This window comes from Diadema setosum, chromosome 18, assembly GCF_964275005.1.
Source record: "Diadema setosum chromosome 18, eeDiaSeto1, whole genome shotgun sequence".
NCBI classification, from domain to species: Eukaryota; Metazoa; Echinodermata; class Echinoidea; order Diadematoida; family Diadematidae; genus Diadema; species Diadema setosum.
Genome location: NC_092702.1, coordinates 18,105,217 through 18,124,771, shown reverse-complemented (window position 1 = coordinate 18,124,771; position 19,555 = coordinate 18,105,217). Strand labels below are relative to the sequence as shown.

General features: G+C 38.1%; 1 protein-coding gene across 1 annotated transcript; it reads right to left on the bottom strand.

Moving 5' to 3' along the window:
• Positions 1-4,369: 4,369 nt before the first annotated feature.
• On the bottom strand, positions 4,370-17,090 carry LOC140242050 (aldo-keto reductase family 1 member B1-like). Its single transcript, XM_072321802.1, has 8 exons — positions 16,929-17,090; positions 16,241-16,357; positions 15,447-15,524; positions 14,710-14,826; positions 11,878-11,984; positions 9,675-9,840; positions 8,575-8,657; positions 4,370-7,389 (listed from the first exon to the last, which is right to left on the bottom strand). Exons 1-8 carry the CDS (start codon positions 17,019-17,021, stop codon positions 7,338-7,340), a joined length of 813 nt encoding a protein of 270 aa, XP_072177903.1. The 5' UTR covers positions 17,022-17,090; the 3' UTR covers positions 4,370-7,337.
• Positions 17,091-19,555: the final 2,465 nt, after the last annotated feature.

Genomic DNA, 19,555 nt, shown 5'->3' with positions numbered 1-19,555 from the left:
AACAGTAGACCCAAAAGGTGGACTTGTATAGTAGGTTTAGGGTAGATTTGTTCCCTTCATTTTAAATATGATATCGAGAACATGTCCAAACATTGTAATCTGTGTATTCTGGAATGTTCTGCATCCTCAGTTTGAAAAGCCTGAGGTTATTTATTGTTTTGCATGTTGTAGATATTGTACATGTCGGTCTTGTACGATTTCGAAATATTTTCAGAAAATGAAATTTTTCCTGTATCTGTATAGCACTGTATAGCATTCTATTACCTTATGTTATGTGGCTCAAGAGTGTTAGGAGCATGTGTGTCTTGTATATAACCAAGAGAAATCCAGATATATGGAACATATGAGATTCTATCATGTTTATTCTATTCTACTTTTTCATAGTTCATATATCATATGGTGTACTTTAATTGAATGCCACTCCATGTTCAAATTTCATTCAATAGATAAGTAAAAAAAACCCCCAAAAAACAAGAAACAAGGAATCACACAAACAGAATGATAATGGTTGGTTTCATTAGGATTGGAGTTTAAATACAAAAGTTTTAAGAACTTTGAAGTTGGACACGCTTTCTTGAGACAATAACATCTTTCATGGTCACATTATGCTGATTAGATTGAAATTACACGGATTATGCAGATTAGATTAAAATGATGATGTCATTTCCTCACTTGCCTCTGAGCTGCACACAAACCTTCACTACATGTTGTTTTTTTTGCAGTAAAAGGAAAATCAATGTATTTTATCCATTATGAATGATTGCAGAATTACAGTATATGAAGCAATAACAATATTAAGGGGTAGAGTATTCAGTTGCTGACTTCAAGACTAAAAAACATGATTTCTGATTTATATTGTTGTGTACAAGCCAAAGGGTGAATACTGGGGCAATGACCTCACCTTTTTGAATAAATGCATAATTGTGTGGCTGTGGCAGATGTCAGTGCTTTTTGAAAACAAGCAGAGTTTTGAATTCCACAATGTCCAATTTTAATGACACTTCTTCTAATCTGTTTGTGTGATTCTTTAATAGTTAGATTGGAACACAGAGTGGTAGTACACTTTAAACTGGAGTAAAAAAAAAAATACATACATATTCAAAATAATGGCACAAACTAGCTGGAACACTTCATTTTACGGAATGAGGGAGGATCATGGTTGACACAGATGCCGTTGGAATTCCATGAATGGTGCATGGATTTCAAACTGTGTGTGGGACTAGACCTTGCGAAAAATGGACAATTTTGCTCATGATATTTTACTGGATTGTGGTATTGAAACTAAATGCAAAACACAACTTTTTTGAATAATACTCTATGCACAGCTGCCATATATCCCCCGATTCTGTAGGATGCTCTCTAAAAAATTGATGATCTCTTGGTGTCCTGACAAGGAATGCCAAAGCCCTCCATGTATTTTGTACTTACTATCACATGTTCAGATGCTTCTTAATCTCCTATTTTGATGCTGGTAATCGTGCAAGTGCCGTTAAGAATGAGAAAAAAAAAATAAGGGTATGATAGTCAATTTATGCTGTCTAAAGCAAATTAGGGGCAATCACATTTATAGCCATCATTAGGTTGTTTCTCGAGTGTATTCACAATGTAGCTATAATCTGCAAACCCTAATGCGTGATCAAAGACATTTCATCAGGGTGTGTCCGCGCATGCAAGTGACAAACTGAAATGTGCAATCTGCATTCCATGTGTAGAAATGCCACCATGCATAATGGAGTCACTGAATTAAAGCGTCCCCTTGCGATCTGTAAGAGAATTATGATTAAAGAATTGATCTGGATATTATGGATGAAGCTTAGAAATGAAAGTGGACATTTGACAGGTCTGGTTGAGTATCAAGATCATAAAGTGCGAGGATGTGCAGTGGCAAGGCTTTGCTTTCTCTACTGACTCTTGTCAGTACAATGACTAACTATGCCGAGTAAGATCTGGGAGTATAATTTTTTTTTTTTAGTATAGGCGACTTCCATTGTAACGAAGTCCTCTGGACCCGCAATTTTCTGTCATTATATCGAAGTTGCGTAATCGAAGGGGTCGGTGCAATATAGTGCTAACCCACACTTTTGTCAAAATTGAGTTACATGCATTTTCATAATCCTTATCCCTTACTCTAACCTCCATGAAAGTATGATATATGAATTCAACCAATAAGAAGGTAAAAAATGCATGCATTCACGTTTTATTAATGTACGATGTATGGACTTTCCAAACATTCAACAGCGATTATCTAAAAATGACTATCATGTGGGTTAGCACTATACTGCACCGACCCCATCATAATTATTACAAAACAATGAATTATAGAAAGATAAATAGGCATACAATAAAGTACGCAAAGATATATAGACAATAATTTTAGGACCTGAATTTTAACTCTTTTGTAACGAGAGCTTTGTGTACCGGTAATCATGTTCGTTATTTAATGGGAGTGTACTGTGATGGTGTCATGAGAGGATTAATGTTAGGAAGTATCCTCTTGATTCTTTCCCACAGAAAAAAAGAGTACCATTTGATCTTCTGTAAATGAAACATGAAGAAGTGTGCAATGTGTGTTTCTATCAGTGAAAACGGCAATGCCCCATTGCATCTAGGGAGTCGGAGATGGTGTACATTGATATCAGGGGCTGGGGTGGTCATTAAACTACATCAGCATGAAGTTGTTTTGAGCCAGTATACATTCTAAACCCTCACTGTGAATCGCAAAATTGTTGTTCGACCAGTATTATGAAGTACCCTTATGTATCAGCTAATACTAACACTTTCTGACGTAGTCAATTGCCAGTGTAAACTGAAGATACAGTGGACTCCCATTATAACGAAGTTCTCGGGACCGGCAGTTTTCTTTCGTTATATCGAGATTTTGTTGTATCCGAACAAATAAACAGTAAAAGTACATAGTGTGGGTAACATTGCGGCCTGAATTTGTATTTCGTTGTAACCGGAATTTCGTGATAACCGTGTTCGTTATAGCAGGAGTGCACTGTATATGAATGTCCCTCTGAAATAGTGCATTGACCAACGTTTTCGTAGTGTTTCTTCATGCAATAGTTGAAGAAGTTATCATGTAGTAGTCTGTGTAATAGCAATGCATTCCCTTCTGCAATGTTTATTCAATTTCATCGTAGTTACTTTTTTTGGTGGTGGAGGGGGGGGGGGGGGGGGCTCAATGGATAGGACCATCCATTGCCCATGAATCAAAGACACTAATTGGCACTTTTCAACCCTTGACGAGGCCACATTAACCCGTTGAGGGTGGACTGATTTTGCTGTAACATGCATTTCCCATAGATACCTGTCCAAGTATTCCAGGAGTTCGTCTTCAACGGGTTAATTTGGCATCTTAGGGAAGTTTTGCCAGATTGTATAATGTTTAAAAATGGTACTGTTTTTAACATTACAGAGTGCCATGTAAAAGTCCTTTGAAATGCTTGCCACTGAACTGTATGTATGATGTAATAAAGCAAACATACACTATGACAACCATAATGAGAATGTGCACTCTTTCTTTCTTTGCAGCATGGAGTGTTGAGCTGCCCAGCCTTAAGCTTTGTGTTCAGGTGCCTAGTCGTGTGCTTTGTGTGAGGTGTGTTCTGTCTCATACTGTCTTGCAAGTTGTATAACATGCCAGGCTGCCACGGTAATGATAAGACTTGATTGGTTGTGGACAGGCCCTCTGCTAAATATGCAGTCTCACAAGTCGCCACTAACCTGCACTCGTCTTAAATAACTTTAACTTGCTGATTTGAAATAAAACATAACACATATCCCTATGCATCAAATTTCTGATGTGTTGCAACAAGCACAAGCAATAATTTCTATGAGTGAAGTTTGTAAGTGCTTAATCATCAACTATAAAACATCATATATACATGTATATATTATATATATAATACACACACACACACACACACACACACAAATCGATATATATCATTACATCTTAGACTAAAGAGATAGCTGCGCGGTGATAACTTCATCTACGCACATTGCCATGCGTGGTTGTGACAAATATCATTACATTTGTATTAGGTAAAAAAAACAAGTGAATTTTTAATGATTCCATAAGTTTCTTATTTTGCATCCAATTTTGAAGAGATTTTTATTATTGCATGTTTAAATTTACTGTACTTATTCAAATCAGTATGATTATGGCATGGAATTGTATTTTGATTTTTAGAGTGCTTCAACCAGTTCGAATTCAAGCTAACTTTAATCCCTAATTTGGCGCCAGAGGTTCATATACATACATTGTACATGTACATCCCATGTTTGCAATTTCGCAAACAGTTATTTGTGAATATGGAAGACAACTCTTACTACTGGGAAGAAGGAAGAAAAGGTACACAACCGATTTCAATTATGATTGCTCCATGCTTTATTTCACTTGGAATAACAAGATGTTGCAGGCAGTTACCAGGTTACAGTAATATCCATGGTGTCTTGTAGTTTTTTTAGTGTCTGAAAACACCAAACATCAGCAGAACTTGCGCTGTAGGAGACTTAACGTGGGCAATTACGACAGAAGTGATTTTCCACACACACAATACTTGGGGGGATTCACATACATTGTACTGTCCGGTTCATACGACTCAAAGCCCTGTTTTAAGAGACCTTACCGCAGCAACGTCGCGACAACGTCCGCAGAACAAAATTCCTCTAAAATTTCTATAAAACCGCAGGGGAGAGCAAGGGGTACCGTTTTAACAAACACACACCGGAAAGCTTACTTGGGTAGGTTTCAACAAAGGGGGGTGTGTCCATTGATGAGACTACCACACCCACCGGCCAGCATCGCCTATTGATCTAGATTGTGCACACACAATCACTGATCTCTGCAGTTACAATCCATGCACGCGATCAATGCATAGCATGACAATCATTTTCTGTCTGCAATTTTGCACATGCAGATTGAGAATAACAAAGGCATGTTACTGCAGTTGCATTCTAGTAGAAGGGTTGCCATGGTAGTGTGGCAGTAATGTCGGGGTAATGCTAGGGTTAGATTTGGCAAAAGTTACTGGGACAATGTCCAAGCAACATTTTGCCGAGACCATTTTTAAAGGCAGGGTGAATAAGGATTACCCTGACATTACCTGGACATTGCTGTGGTAACTCTAGTTTGCAAGGCTCTGTTAAAAAACGGGGCTTGAGACGACTACTGAATGATGACATGGTCGATGACTCTGGCAGGCATGTGGCCATAACTGCTTTAACAACCCTTCAGCAATCTGTTACTTCATCTTTATCTCTTTCTCCCCAGGGTACTCCCCACTTTCAATACAAAATCATAGCACCCCTGGTCATACTGTAATTGCCTAGTTATTCTGCCAGAGGGAAGCAATTAACATGAGAAAAGAAAGACTGAAAGACATTTTTAAACATGGAGTGACCTAATCTCTGTTAAAAAAAAAAAAAAAAAATGCTTCATATGATTCCACCAATTACAATCATGAAGAGGGTTCTGTCATCTGTTACACATGGTCAGGCCCGCCCTTTTCCACCACGCCGACATCCAAAATTTACAGTTCTATTGGCCAAGAGTGGTCGTAGGGGTCCAAAACACATCCTGCAAATCCTCCAAATACATGAACATGGATGTTACTCTACTTGTCATTAACGAGAAGAAACAATTCCCAGTGTGTATGCGTGTGTTATGTTTGTGCTAGAGACACTGTGCTTTCAAATCAATTCATGTTTCAGCAAAATTATTCCCTTTTATTTCCTTTCACAGAAATGAAGTGTAGAGAGGTTGAAATATGAAGGGTGGATACACTCACATCCTTCAAATCTTGCTAAGTAATAGTTATTGCTAAAATACTACATCAACATCATATATGGGTTGATGTAATAGTTATTGCTAAAATACTACATCAACATCATATATGGGTTGATGCACACCAGTATATTACATGTATATGTCTGAAAATACAGTATACATGTCTGTACATATCAAACCACCTTTGCATATTTGTGAAGATTGTGCTACAGAGCATGTGAAACAAAGATACGTTAAATAATGCACGGGCTTTCCTTGTGTAACTTTAGCACTACCCGTAGTTGTTTTTTTTTTTCCTTTCTTGAATAGTTGATACTATTCACATTCAAACATGTGCTATCATACTGAATTTACCCGATAGCCTCTACCATAGCACAAATTCTCTCCAAACCATCTGTGATAAATCTTGGTCTTACAAGTGACAAAGAGATCCCAGTTATTTGGAAATGGACAAGAAACGAATACTGGATAGCAGATAAGAGAAGCACCTCTAAGATTCACACACACAGGAGCACTTGAAGCTATAGATCCTGGAACACGGTGCCAAAGCAGAACCATGAACGATAAAAAGAACAGACTACAAACAAACAACTTTTGCAGAGTAAAAATGTGTGCAAAAACCAACCTCAGTGCCTTACATTGTGCGTCCTACCTTAAAGGGATTGTATAGTTTTTGTTGAGCCTTAACTTCAGGTTTTTATCATTTTTGGTGAGATAGTGAGAAACCTCTTATGAAATATGAAAGAGCATGTAATTCCAAGAGGGATTTAATGTTTATTTTGATGAAAATAAGTTTTTAAATGGCCGAGATATCCAAAACGGAGCAATCCTAATAACTTGTGGGACCCACATTTCATTACGATCGTTTTGTTCTAATTTGTTTTTGGATGTTTCAGCTATTCCAAACCCGATTTTTAACAAATAAACTTTGAATTCATCTTAAAATGGTATGCTCTGCGCTATTTCATAAGTGTTTTCTTGATATCTCGCAAAAAAGTTAAAGCCCAATTTTTTTTTCTCCACCAATACTGTACCATCCCTTTAATGTGTTACTGTAAACCCTGGTTCAAATACTGTAGTACATGTATGAAGTAAACTGTTAAAATGACAACCAAATTGCAGAAATCAGCATCATATGCATCCTATCTCCACAACGTCATTTGCATCTTTTGTTTCATGAACCATTTGGGAGTCAAGATAAGAAATGATAGAATGCAAAAAAAAAAAAAACCCAACCAAAAACAAACTTTTCTTAACTGGTTCAATAGTGTGAGGGCAAAGAAAATAATGACACAAACAAAACATGCTGGCCCTTTGAAATACATACACCCATTTTGAAAGATAAGCTGCAATTCATTTCATGTCAGTGATGCACAATTATCACCTATACAAAAAAAAAAGGGAGAGTTTGCGGGAGAAAGAAACAAAAACGCAAAAATGAGATACGACAAGTTTGCCACATGCAAAAAAAAAAAAAAAAAGACTCCTGATATTGGTGGAGGTAGACCACACCCCGTCATCCTCAGCTGATCTACCACTCCAGCTATTCCTCATCTCTCTCCTCTCCACTGAATGGATGCTGGCGGTGAGAGACCCTGCAGACAGAAATAAAATGAAAAAGAATTGGTTTACTTTGTCTTTCATCATCACTAGTGCTGTGGTATAGTAGAATACTCTTCGGACTTGGCATCAGGGAGATTTCGGGTTCAAATCTTGTTTGGTGCATGCACCCTGAACAAAATGTTCCACTTACTGTATCCCTCCTCTTGATGCAAGGGTTTGAATGGGGACCTGGGAATGCCTGGGTCATATCCATGGCAAGACCTTCTGAGACAACATTGCTCACACTTAAAAGAAGCCACCTCACTTAGAGTGGACTGCATTCTCACTATGACTGGAGAGCCTATAAGTACACAAATCTTCACAATGGATCTCAGTGGAGGCTGATTACTTTCTATGTAAGTACATAATTGTCATTCCACAACATCCTAGCAAACTCATCAAAGCTTGCAGGTGGTGAGTCAAAACATTTGCCCTCCATGGATTAAGTGACCCGATTCCAGAACATACTTAAAATCTAAAGAGAAGTATAACATAGAACTTTATTCAAAGCATTTTCTGAGCAACAAACTCGCTCTTCATTCTCGCTTTTGTGGAGAGGTCACCGTATCATCTACTACTGCAGTCCAGTTTTGATTATGAGACCACATAAACACTTTGTGTTTTCCACAATCTATCAGCTTTGTGAATACGGCAAACTACTGTTATTGATCTATCGTGCAAGCAATTGTCAATCAGATTCAGTCAAACGAAGGGGAAAATGTGATGTCTGTGTATGAGTGAAATTGCTCCTGTGACTGGCCATTAGCTATGGATAAGGGTTTACTATCAGTAAGAGAAGTTCCTTGTGACATGTAATCAGTATCTCCCACTTGCTCAGGAGAAAACATGTGCATGATTGACTTGATTTTCATCCTGGCATTCTATACAAACTCGCACCATGACTGTTGCGCATATGTTGCAAGGTGCTCCGAGCGTCACAGCGCAGATGAAATATGCTGCATGAAGAATAATAACGGCAAGTATTGACTTAACAGAGATCTCCAACACCCATATCCTGTTTGTACTAAAAACCCCAAGTACCGAACTGATGGGTGATCAATGCTACAGTGAACTTGCTCAAAGAGGACAAGTCCCGAGTATACTTGGGCAAGTGTCTTTGGGAAATGCTTGTTCTAGCAAAATCAGCCCATCCTTAATGGGTTAAAAGGTTGACTTACCATTCCAGTCCACAGCCCCTGTAGCCAGTGTTCAGGTCCATCAATTGCTTCATGTCGTCTGGACCGAGTTCAAAGTTCAAAGCCTGTTATTAAATCAATGGGAGAATTGGAGAAATGTAGACAGAGAAGATGACATTACCAAACTAGAAATGTCGCCATGGCGACTGGTATGCCTCCGCCATAATGCATGATTCTCCTAGTAGGTCTGTAGTGCATGCGGGCAATGTGTGATGACAGTTTCACATAACTGGCAAAATATCATAATGACATGTTTGTCACAAAATGTGTTCAATGTTCACCTCCCTTGACCTAGGTTTAATTGGATAAATGGGAGAGCATGTATTTGGGGATTTTAGGGCATTTACTTGACTTTATTGACCCTTTGTTATGCTTTGAGTAACTTTGAAGGTATGGAGAAAAGTGCAATTTCTGTATTGAATAGGACACTGTTACCATTTTCACATGGCCTTTATGACCCTTGACCTTTGACCCCATGACCCTACAATTCACAAGAGAATCACTGTGAGGCGGAACATGCATAAATACATTGTATGTACTAAGTTTCAAGACAACATGAGCCACTTCAAAGATATGGAGGATTCAGGCATTGCATAGATATGGGGGAAATAGTGAAATTTTGAGCATTTGACCTTGGACCTTTTGACCTTTGACCTTGAGCATGTGCACCCAAAAGTTGATAGGCACAACTTCACCCCCTTATACACATACATGCCAAGTTTCATTAGGATACCTCAAAAGGATTTTAAGTTACGCTGTCCATAAAATTGATTACGGACGGACGGACGGACGGAAGGACGGACAACCCGAAAACATAATGCCTACAGCACTACTTCGTGGAGGAGGCATGAAAATCTAGATGATAACATAATTTATCTACCTTATATTATTTCTTTTCTATTTTACTGCCTTGTAGCAGAAAACATTTTGAATATATTAATGCAATATACAAATAATTGCCATTATCGGTATAGACTGCACAATGAAGCCCTATAACTGTCATGCATTTGAGGACCCCATTATAATGAGGTTCCCCCATATCAGAACATGCGTGCTAGAGAGCACCCCTCTATATGGCTCACCTCAAAGTTGGCCTGGATGTAGGCCGGAGTAACGCTCTTCGGGATGCAGATGATGCCGCGGTCCAGGGCAAAGCGGATGAGAATCTGGGCCTCACTCTTGCCCCGCTTCTTGGCGATGTCCTTGACGACGGGGTCTTGCATCAGGTTCGGATCATCGTCCTTCACCCTGTGTCATTCAAGAAATGGATAGAAACCCGGTATGCGGGAAAAATGATCACCCCTATCTTGGACTTTTTATTCTTCAACTCTTCTCTTGCACTATGTACACTAAGACTGGAATTAATTCTTATGAGAGATGACACAGATTATCAATGTATGCAATGCCTTGAATTTACCGCTCACACAACACCAGGACATTTTCATCATGGGGGATGACTGCCTTTTTTGAAGACAATCTCTTTAAACTTTAGATTTCTAAACACTGGTTCTAGATGAATGGAAAGAGAACTAATACAGTGTAATCGCATGCAATGCAATGGTTAATTACACATCTCACTCATGAGCCATGACCCTGCACTACATCTTCCTATACAACACATGTAAACGATGCATGAAAAACAATTTTCTATCCCCGGCAGTTGGAGGTAATGAAAAACTAGAAATATCACTGAAGGTGATTAATACCCCCGCCCCGTGACGACAGTCTTACCCAAGGAATGATCTTTCCTTGATCTTCTGCCATTTAAATGCCGTTACCATGGCAACGCAGCTTCCGACACGTCCAAAAAATATGTCTTGCACATCTTCCCACCAAGACCAAAGTGTGTGCCACATTTCATGAGCTTCAGTCGAATACAGAGGAAGTAGTTCAATCCGCAAGATCTTTCCTTGATCTTCTGCCATTTATATGCCGTTACCATGGCAACGCAGCTTCCGACACGTCCGAAAAATATGTCATCCACATCTTCCCACCAAGATCAAGGTGTGTGCCACATTTCATAAGCTTTGGTCAAAAAACTGAGGAAGTAGTTAAATCCGCAAGATCTTTCCTTGATCTTCTGCCATTAATATGCCGTTACCATGGCAACGTACTTTCGGATACTGTCAAAAAATGCGTCTTGCACATCTACAACCAAAGGCACACATCTGTACCAAGTTTCATGGAAATTGGGCAAAAACTGAGGAAGTAGTTTGCAACACAAAATTTTCCATCATTTTGGCTCATAATATGTGAGCTGTTACCATGGCAACATACTTTTTGTCACTGTCAAGAAATGTGTCATGCTGACCTATATCCTAAGACAAACATTCAATATGAATTCCATGAGAATTGGAAGAACACTGATGAAGCAGTTTTGCCATGAAGCATTTTGCCCTATATTTTAACAATAACATGCCGTTACCATGGCAACGCACTTTTTGCCACTGCGGAAATATGTGTCTTGCACATTAACATATTCAGATGAACATCTGTACCTAATTTCATAAAAATTGATCAAAAACTGTGGGAGGAGTTCGCGACGCAAGATTTGTACCCATTTTTGCCCATAATATGCCGTTACCATGGCAACGTACTTTTGGGTACTGTCAAAAAATACGTCTTGCACATCTACAACCCAAGGCACACATCTGTGCCAAGTTTTATGGGAATCAGTTGAAAACTGAGGAAGTAGTTCGCGACGCAAGATTTGCAACGGACCGACCGCCCGACCGCCAGACCGACCGACGGACCGCCCGACCGCCTGCTGATTCCTATATACCCCCTTCAAACTTCGTTTGGCGGGGGTATAATAAGGACATCTATTTCCATATTGACCACAAGATGAAGAACGTAATACTGAACTCGGTCTTCACATGATGAAAGCTCATGAACAAATGGTAATTTCCTCATGAATAGGAAACACTATACTGTAACTGTAGAACAAATAGCAATATTTCAGTGCAGAAACCAGAATAGGCTTCGGTAACATGATATTTGGTTCTCTTTGAGTTGACTCGCAATGCAAAATGCCAATGAAGACAGCAATATGGGAATTCAGTTCAATTCAATTCAAATCATTTGAATTGTCTGCATTAGTGCATATCAACATGTTTAAATGTAGAGTATCCATATGATTTCTTCTTTTTTTTTGGGGGGGGGGGGAAGGGGGTTGGTGGGTGGGGGCAGGGCTGGTGGATTTTGCCAAGGGAAGGTGACAGCTAGGGGACAGCCAGGTTATAAAAGTGCAGAGATCGCTACGCGATGCCAACCCTTTGGACTTACCATGGTCTGTCCGGAGAGCCGAGAGGACTGTATGCTGTCACAGTTATCTTGTTCTCCTTGCAGAAACTCACCAGCTTCTCTTGGGTAAGGTAGGGGTGCAGCTCCACCTGAGAGAAGGAAGGTTTAATTTTTAGAACCTTTTTTTTTTTTCTTTCCATCGATCAGATTTTAATCAGCACACCTCAAACAACCAGATATCTAATCCAGCACGTACAAGTCAGCATTCATTTCTTCATCTCCTCTTAGTCCATTAATCATTACTTTCACGCAGACAATGGCAGAAGTCCTTTTATCCCTGCAATGCTCTGCCTGCCCATGTTTAAATCCAGCATTTTCATATTCCAGGCAGGAATAGTCGGCAGAACTGAAATCACTACAATTCATTGTACCTATGAGCTGTTACAATGTTAGAAACAGAGTCTAATCTTTCCTGGTGACTACAGGAGGAGTTTAAAGATCATCTGTAATTTTGTTTAAATTCAGCAGGTTTCCATTCCAAAACCTTTTTTTTTTTTTTGGTTGCTTTGAACTATGTCCTATTTCTGTACCTTCATAAACCTCAATAAAAGATGCAGAAATATCCTGTAATCAGAGTCGCCAAAGTTCACTGATTTATAACACCTTTGGAGAAGCTAACAATTCAGCCAGATGTGGCAAAACAAACACACCAGTATATGCAAAAGAAAGAATAGAAAAAGGAAAGATAATTGTATTATGAGCCTTGGCTTCATCCTCAAACTCAAACTTTGCAACAAAATCAATTCCCAAAGTCAAATTCAAAGTTTCTTGAACTTTATTTTAGATGAATAAATCCCTGGCCCGTGAGCTTAGACCCTCTGAATGACAATTCAAAGGCATAATATTCACCATTTGCAGATGCAGATGCAACAAAAACCCAGCTTAGTGCTTCAAAGTAGTTCTAAGATGTGAGTTTAGGATACAAACAACCAATGTAAAAATTTGAATCAGTATAATCAATGTTAAGTAATTGTTAAATATACAAAACGTGAACAATGGTCATAATAAAAATGTTTCGAACCTAGACCACCTACAGTTATGATTTATTGAGAAAAATAGTGATATCTCCTTATATTTTAGGCTTTATTGCATTTTTTTTTAATATGGTAAGATGTTTTGTGATACAACTGACCTACACACATGCAATAAATGTGATAACTCAAACATTTTTAAAATCACTGCTCCCAATGGTAAACTGTACCTGTACCACTGTATACTTATATGCACATGTATGCATTTTTTACCTGCATCTACAAGGTGTAGATTCAACTGTTCAATACTCAACTTGGTTTAACTAGATAGAATGTCAAGTAAGACAATAACCATGTACTGTTGTATAAGATAAGTGACATCAAAATAAACACCTTGATACACTGAGTAAGCATGAAAATTAAGTACTACAGATGTTGGAGTCCACTTTTTTTTTTTTTTTTTTTTTTTTAAAGTTAACTCTGTAAGGCCAAAATCTTTTGGTGAGGTCATATTTACTTTTGAGTTGCAGCTGAAGCACTGGCCCTAACCAGATCTTCTTGGTTAATTGATCATTAGCTCTTGAAGGAGGCAGTAAATATCTTTTTATGGGAATACAATCTCTACCAAGTGTATAAAATGCAAATGCATGTATCCATCCTGAGTGCATATTAGATATGAGTAGCTACAGGCGAGTGAATATCATGCATTGTATAAAAATTGTCCATGGGAGCCACAAACCTAACCCATGGGATATTTCATTGTAACATGAAAGTAGTTGGAAAATTCTCTTTTATACTCATTACAGAGATTGACTGTACTAAATAGTTTCTGAAAGCTTGGAAATAATGCCAACTGAAAAAATGGAAACATAACATGCCTTTTCAAATGCAGAGTCTAAATGTAGGCTCTCATTATTCCTTGCCATATTCAAACCTTGGTACCTTTTTATGAGAATGTGACAAAGTCCTGAGGTTAGCTCTAGTACAAAATTGCATATCATGCAATTTCTTCAACATTTGACCCCCCCCCCAAAAAAAAAAAGGAACAAAATCTTGAATTGCCAAATGTCAGTCAAACTGGTGATTACATCGAAGTGTTCATATAATGGAAAAGGGCATGAAGTTCAAACCTTTGATGTGTGTACACCAAGTATGCTGTTTTTCTATGATATTGATTCTGTCATTGTTCAATTTGCGTTTCTGCTTACAATTATACAAAAAGGAATATGGCATTCGTTTGCTTATTATCACCATCAATGACATCATACAATAATCCTTATGATAGCAAAATGATCAAAGTGGTTGATGAATAGTAAATGTACATTTGTGGGGAGGGAGAATTTTTTTTTTTGTAAAAAAAAAAAAAATCATTCAAATCTGTTTGTTGTATTCTTTGACTGAAATGTTATGTTATGCATATTTGTTGTGCATATGTATATGTTCACGTGGAATGTATCGATGAATTAAATGGAAAAGAAAAAAAATATTGGAAAAAAATCTATGCTCAGAGAAAGATAAGGAGAGTGATGGGTGATTTCTGAGCTACTCCTTAGTGACAGGTGCATGTCTGGTACTTGGATGGGATAACAAGATAAACACAGATGAAACGGACATGGAGTCCCATTCATACCTCTTTTAGTTCAGACTGGGCTAAAAATGTCTCTCTTTCTTGTGTTCAGTTTCTAATCTTTGTTTGCTTACTCTTTTTTTAAAACCAGAAAAAACACATTCAAACAAAAGGGAGATTGAAGAAGTCATACTGGTAGTCAGAAATCATGGAATCTGTCAAGCATGTGACATGAAAGAGGGTTGGGCAAGCGCACAGAATGCCAGAGACAGTTACCTGGTGGTTGGCAGGAGGAACAGATGCCTTTTCCAGAACTCTCTTGATCATTTTTGCGGAGAAGTTTGAAAGGCCGATGGATTTGCAGAGTCCATCAGCAACCAGCTTCTCCATTGCCTAAATGATGGAAGGGAAGATTAAAGGTTTTGTTTTGTTTTTTTCAGCGTCAAAAAAATATAGCCATATAAAGTCAATTACCTTTATAAATTTAATCTGCATTTACAGACTTGAGGTAGATCTTACAAAAGATTTTAAAAAATAGTCAAGACAGGACATATTATGTATAAATGATAACATTGTCGATTTTGCGAATGAACTGATCATAGAATTACTAATAATACTGTATGGGAAACACAGAGAATGAGAAAGAGCAAGTATATAAGAAGGAAAAGGACAAAAAGTATGGCAGGCAAGCAAAAACAAAAAACAAAACAAAAAAACTTATAACATTTCACCAGAGGTATACAGAAAGAAGGAAATAATAAAGAAGAGAACAGATGCTCTTGCAGGTGAAAATATAAAAAGAGTTTTGAATATACATTGTACATAGAGTACAAAATATATAAAGACATAAATTTTGATGATTAAAATGCAAGAACATAATCACAATTACATCATATATAAAATGAAAGCTTTTTACTACAGCAGAAATGATCAGACTTTGACAATAATATCAGAGTGCACGTAACCTCAAACCTCCACACACCTCTAATAACATGTACCTTGATCAAACTTACCAGGTACGTGTCGACGTAGTCAATATCTGCTGGGATAAATTTGCCATTCTCATCCTTGGGAAACATCTCCTTCCCTCTCTGCATGAGATTTAGATGAAGATAATGAAAAAATGAAAACAAGACAACACACACTAATCTTGTCAAAGCTAGTACGATTAAGCCTTCAATAATAAAAACTTTCACAAATTTGATACGGTAAAACTACATCTCGTAATCTATACAGCTATCATTCATGCAGGTATCACAATGTGTGTTTAATACCCATTAATCATTCAGTGCCTTGTGGATAAAACTAAAGCCATAGAAAGCAACAACAACAACAAAGAATACTTCATGAACCTGCGTTTAAAAAGCAAGGTGTACATACCTCACTCCCTGGCTACACCTATGAACTCTCTGTACTAGCGACTGTAAGTAGATAATAGGACAAATATATACATGATATATATACACATACACAAACACACATTCAAATTTGTTTTTTTCCAATAATATTTATGCATCAGTCCTTGTTTGCATTTGCATGTGTGTGTGTGTGTGTGTGTGTGCATGTGCATGTGCATGTGTGTGTGTGTGTGTGTGTATTTTCATAGATTCATTATTGGGGTACAGGGTACTAATGACTGCCTTTATTCAGTCATGCTTGTAGGGTAGTGATTTTATACAATAGGAGAAAGCCTCTCAAATCAATATGTGTGTGTGTGTGTGTGTGAGTGTGTGTGTGTGTGTGTGTGTGTGTGTATATGTGTGTGTGTGTCTGTATTCAGCAATGAACACATCACTTGTAAACTGACCTTGTAGGCCATTGGCCAGTGGATGAGGTATAGATCGATGTAGGAGAGGTTGAGGTTTTTCAGCGTCTCCTCGCAAGCTCCCCTCACATCGTCCGGGTGATGCATGGTGTTCCAGAGCTGTGGCCAGAAAGAGAGAGATGGGTGTGCTAAGAACAGAGTTAACATGCCAAATATCTTTACACTTCCTCTTCAAACTCAGGGATATGGCAAGTTTTAATGGTTAATTTCTTTCAGGTTGACTGTACTTGACCACTCATAACAAAAACAGCAAAAAAAAAAAAAAAAAACCCCAAAAACAACAAACAAACAAAAAGCAAAAAAACCAAACAAAACCACCACCAACAACAAAAAACCATTGTTAACTTTGAAACCCATACATATCATAATTTACTGATTAAACTGATGCGGTAGATATGGGGAACAGATATTTTCCCTCTTGACTACACACCGTAGAGCAGATAATCAAGGTGTCATGCATATTTTCTACTTTTTTTTTGTTGTTGCTAATGTTGGCAAACTAATAACCCATTTCCCCTCCCCTCCCCCCCCCCCCCTTTGAAGTTCCGTTTAGTTCAATGTAAACACCATTCCCAGACACCAGAGTCATTCTTGCATGCATAAACCTTCTTGGGGGGAAAAAAAAAAAAAAAAAAAAAAAAAAAAAACAAGTGTCAAAGACGCTACGCACCTTGCTGGTCACAAATAAGTCTTCCCTGGTGATAACGTTTTCTCTACTTGGCATTGATGGCAGCTCCAACAGCAACCTCATTACCATAGACATGAGCGCAGTCAATGTGCCGATAGCCAGTGTCAATGGCAACTTTGACCGCTTCAGTCACTTTCTCGGCTGGAGACTGAAAGGAAGCATTGATATGCACACAAGCAGAGTGAGTGAGCATGAAAACAGTCACTTTTACCTGGATTAATAATATTGCTCATTAAGAAACAGTTGACACTATTTCAAATAACACCATCACAAGCATGAACCCCAAGATTTGGCCTGGGTTTAAAGCATGAACTCTAGTCTTGGTCAAGCAAATCAGCAATTATTAGCATGGTTACCAATAATTATACTACATTCTAAGCACACAGTAACTCCAATAAAGGTGAAGTATTTCTAATGAGCTTTGCAGTGAGAAAGAGTTAATTTAGCCAGATTAGTCATCGATGTCAGAATATGATACTGTAAAACACAATATTTTTGTGGCATGAAATTTTCGCGAGGTTGCCTCGAACATCTAATGTGTATAGTGTAGACAAGAATTTTCACATGCATTCTAATTTCGCAAATCTTGGCTCTTGCAAAATTTGCGAAATTAAAATGCACATGAACATTCCTCGTTTTACAGTAACATTGAAATATATCGAGCTTGACTTTCATGCAACAAATTCCCTCATTTGGCAATGGCAACTTTGACTGCTTCTGTCAAAGTTTATGACAGAAGTGAATGACGATGCTGTGTCACCACCATATTGCTGGTAACACAGCAGGGACAACATAGCTTTAACCCTAACTAGGCCGGGGGGGGGGGGGGGGGGGGGGGGGGGGCTCCGAGGCCCCCCCCTCGACGTTTCGTGCGATGTATCGCTATCGCGAGAAGCTATCGCTGCGACATTTCATGACTTTTTTCTTTCGAGTCTCCCGCATCTTTTGACACCAAATTTGCGATGCCCGGGTGTGCGGTTCCGGAGTTGCGCATACATATGCACGTGCATGTCAGACCAAAAATTGCTCAAAAACGTGAATTTGTGTACAATTTCAATGCAAACTGTGTTTACAGGCAAATTTCATAAAAGCATGATTATTTTTGGGTTTTTATTGATTAAATCAATTAATAACGCATTTTCTTGTTCAGAACAATGGCAGGGACAAATTTCATCGAAAAAACAATGGAAAACATAAAGTCGAAAAAACAAAGAAATACATAAGAAATTCACAAATAATAAAATACTTAGGAAATTTTTTCTGATTGCGCAATTTTTTTCTTTACATTTGCTAAGGACACTAAAAAGAATATTTACACAAAAAATGTGCCTGTTTTGAGCTTTATTTAGTGATTTATACCAAATTGTCTGATTTCATGCATCATTATGCATAAAATTAGCATAATTTAGTGTAAATGATAATTTTTGAAAAATTAACTTCATGGTACTTTAGATTACATCATAGGCAATGTGTGTGCCAATTTTCGTCGCGATCGCGCGGTCGACGGCCAAGACCCGGAGGGGGGGCCTGGGAGGCCCCCCTGGCTCTATCATCTACCTGAATAGCCCGGCCTAGTTAGGGTTAAATACAGAAATTATGATCACCTGATTCTTACCTGTGGGCGTGGCTTTCTTTTCACAATGCAGTGATTGTGTATATTGGAACTGGCTAAGTTTTGCTTCATGGAATGAAGATTCACTGTGAAGGTAAATTCCAGTCCTTTGTTTGTTTGCTGTATTTTTTTTCTTTATTTTTTGCACACAAATGTTGCTGAGTTAACTTTTATTAGCAATCCAGCTCAGTCTGTCCTTAACTATACACAGCCCAGACAGACGCCGTACGAAGGGTCGGGCTAGTCTGTCCTGTGTACGCTGTGAATAGGTCTACACACTCTAACGTGTTATGGTTATTGCATTTTAAACTTTAAAAAAAATTTGAACTTCAAAAAAAAAAAAATTTAAACTTCAAATTTTATTGCATTTGCCTAACGTTAAAAGCCACAAATTTTAGCCCATAGAGGCTATCCTGGGTTTTAGGGGTGTAAATTATTTTGGGCTTCTAACTTCAGCACAGGCATAGATACGGACTATGGAAAGCCAAATAGGGTTAGGGTTAGGCCTTAGGGACTAAGTTAGGGTTAGGGTTATAGGGTTAGGGTTAGCGTTTAGGGTAAAGGGTTAGTGTTTAGGGTTAGGGTTAGGGTGAAACCATTTTGGCTTTCCATAGTCCGTATCTATGCCTGTGCTGAAGTTAGAAGCCCAGAATAATTTAGACCCCTCCAAAATAATTTAGACCCCTAACCGCTAACGTTAAAACCCAGGATTACTACTAAGGCTGTGAAGAAAGTTTATCACTATTTTACATTTCAGCTACAGAAAAACCAATCAAACTGTATACAGTTACAAGCACAAGTGTCATGTTTCATATTGCTTATATAGACACGAAGCAGTTTTCTGTATAGCATTATTACTCTGAATAAAATATGAGTATATTAAACTTCTGTTAGTGTTTTAGATACACTCTCTAACGTTTAATAGTAAATACACTAAGTACAACCTCACACACGACAGCATTACTTTTTTATCAATAGGTGGGACCGTCGAAGAATC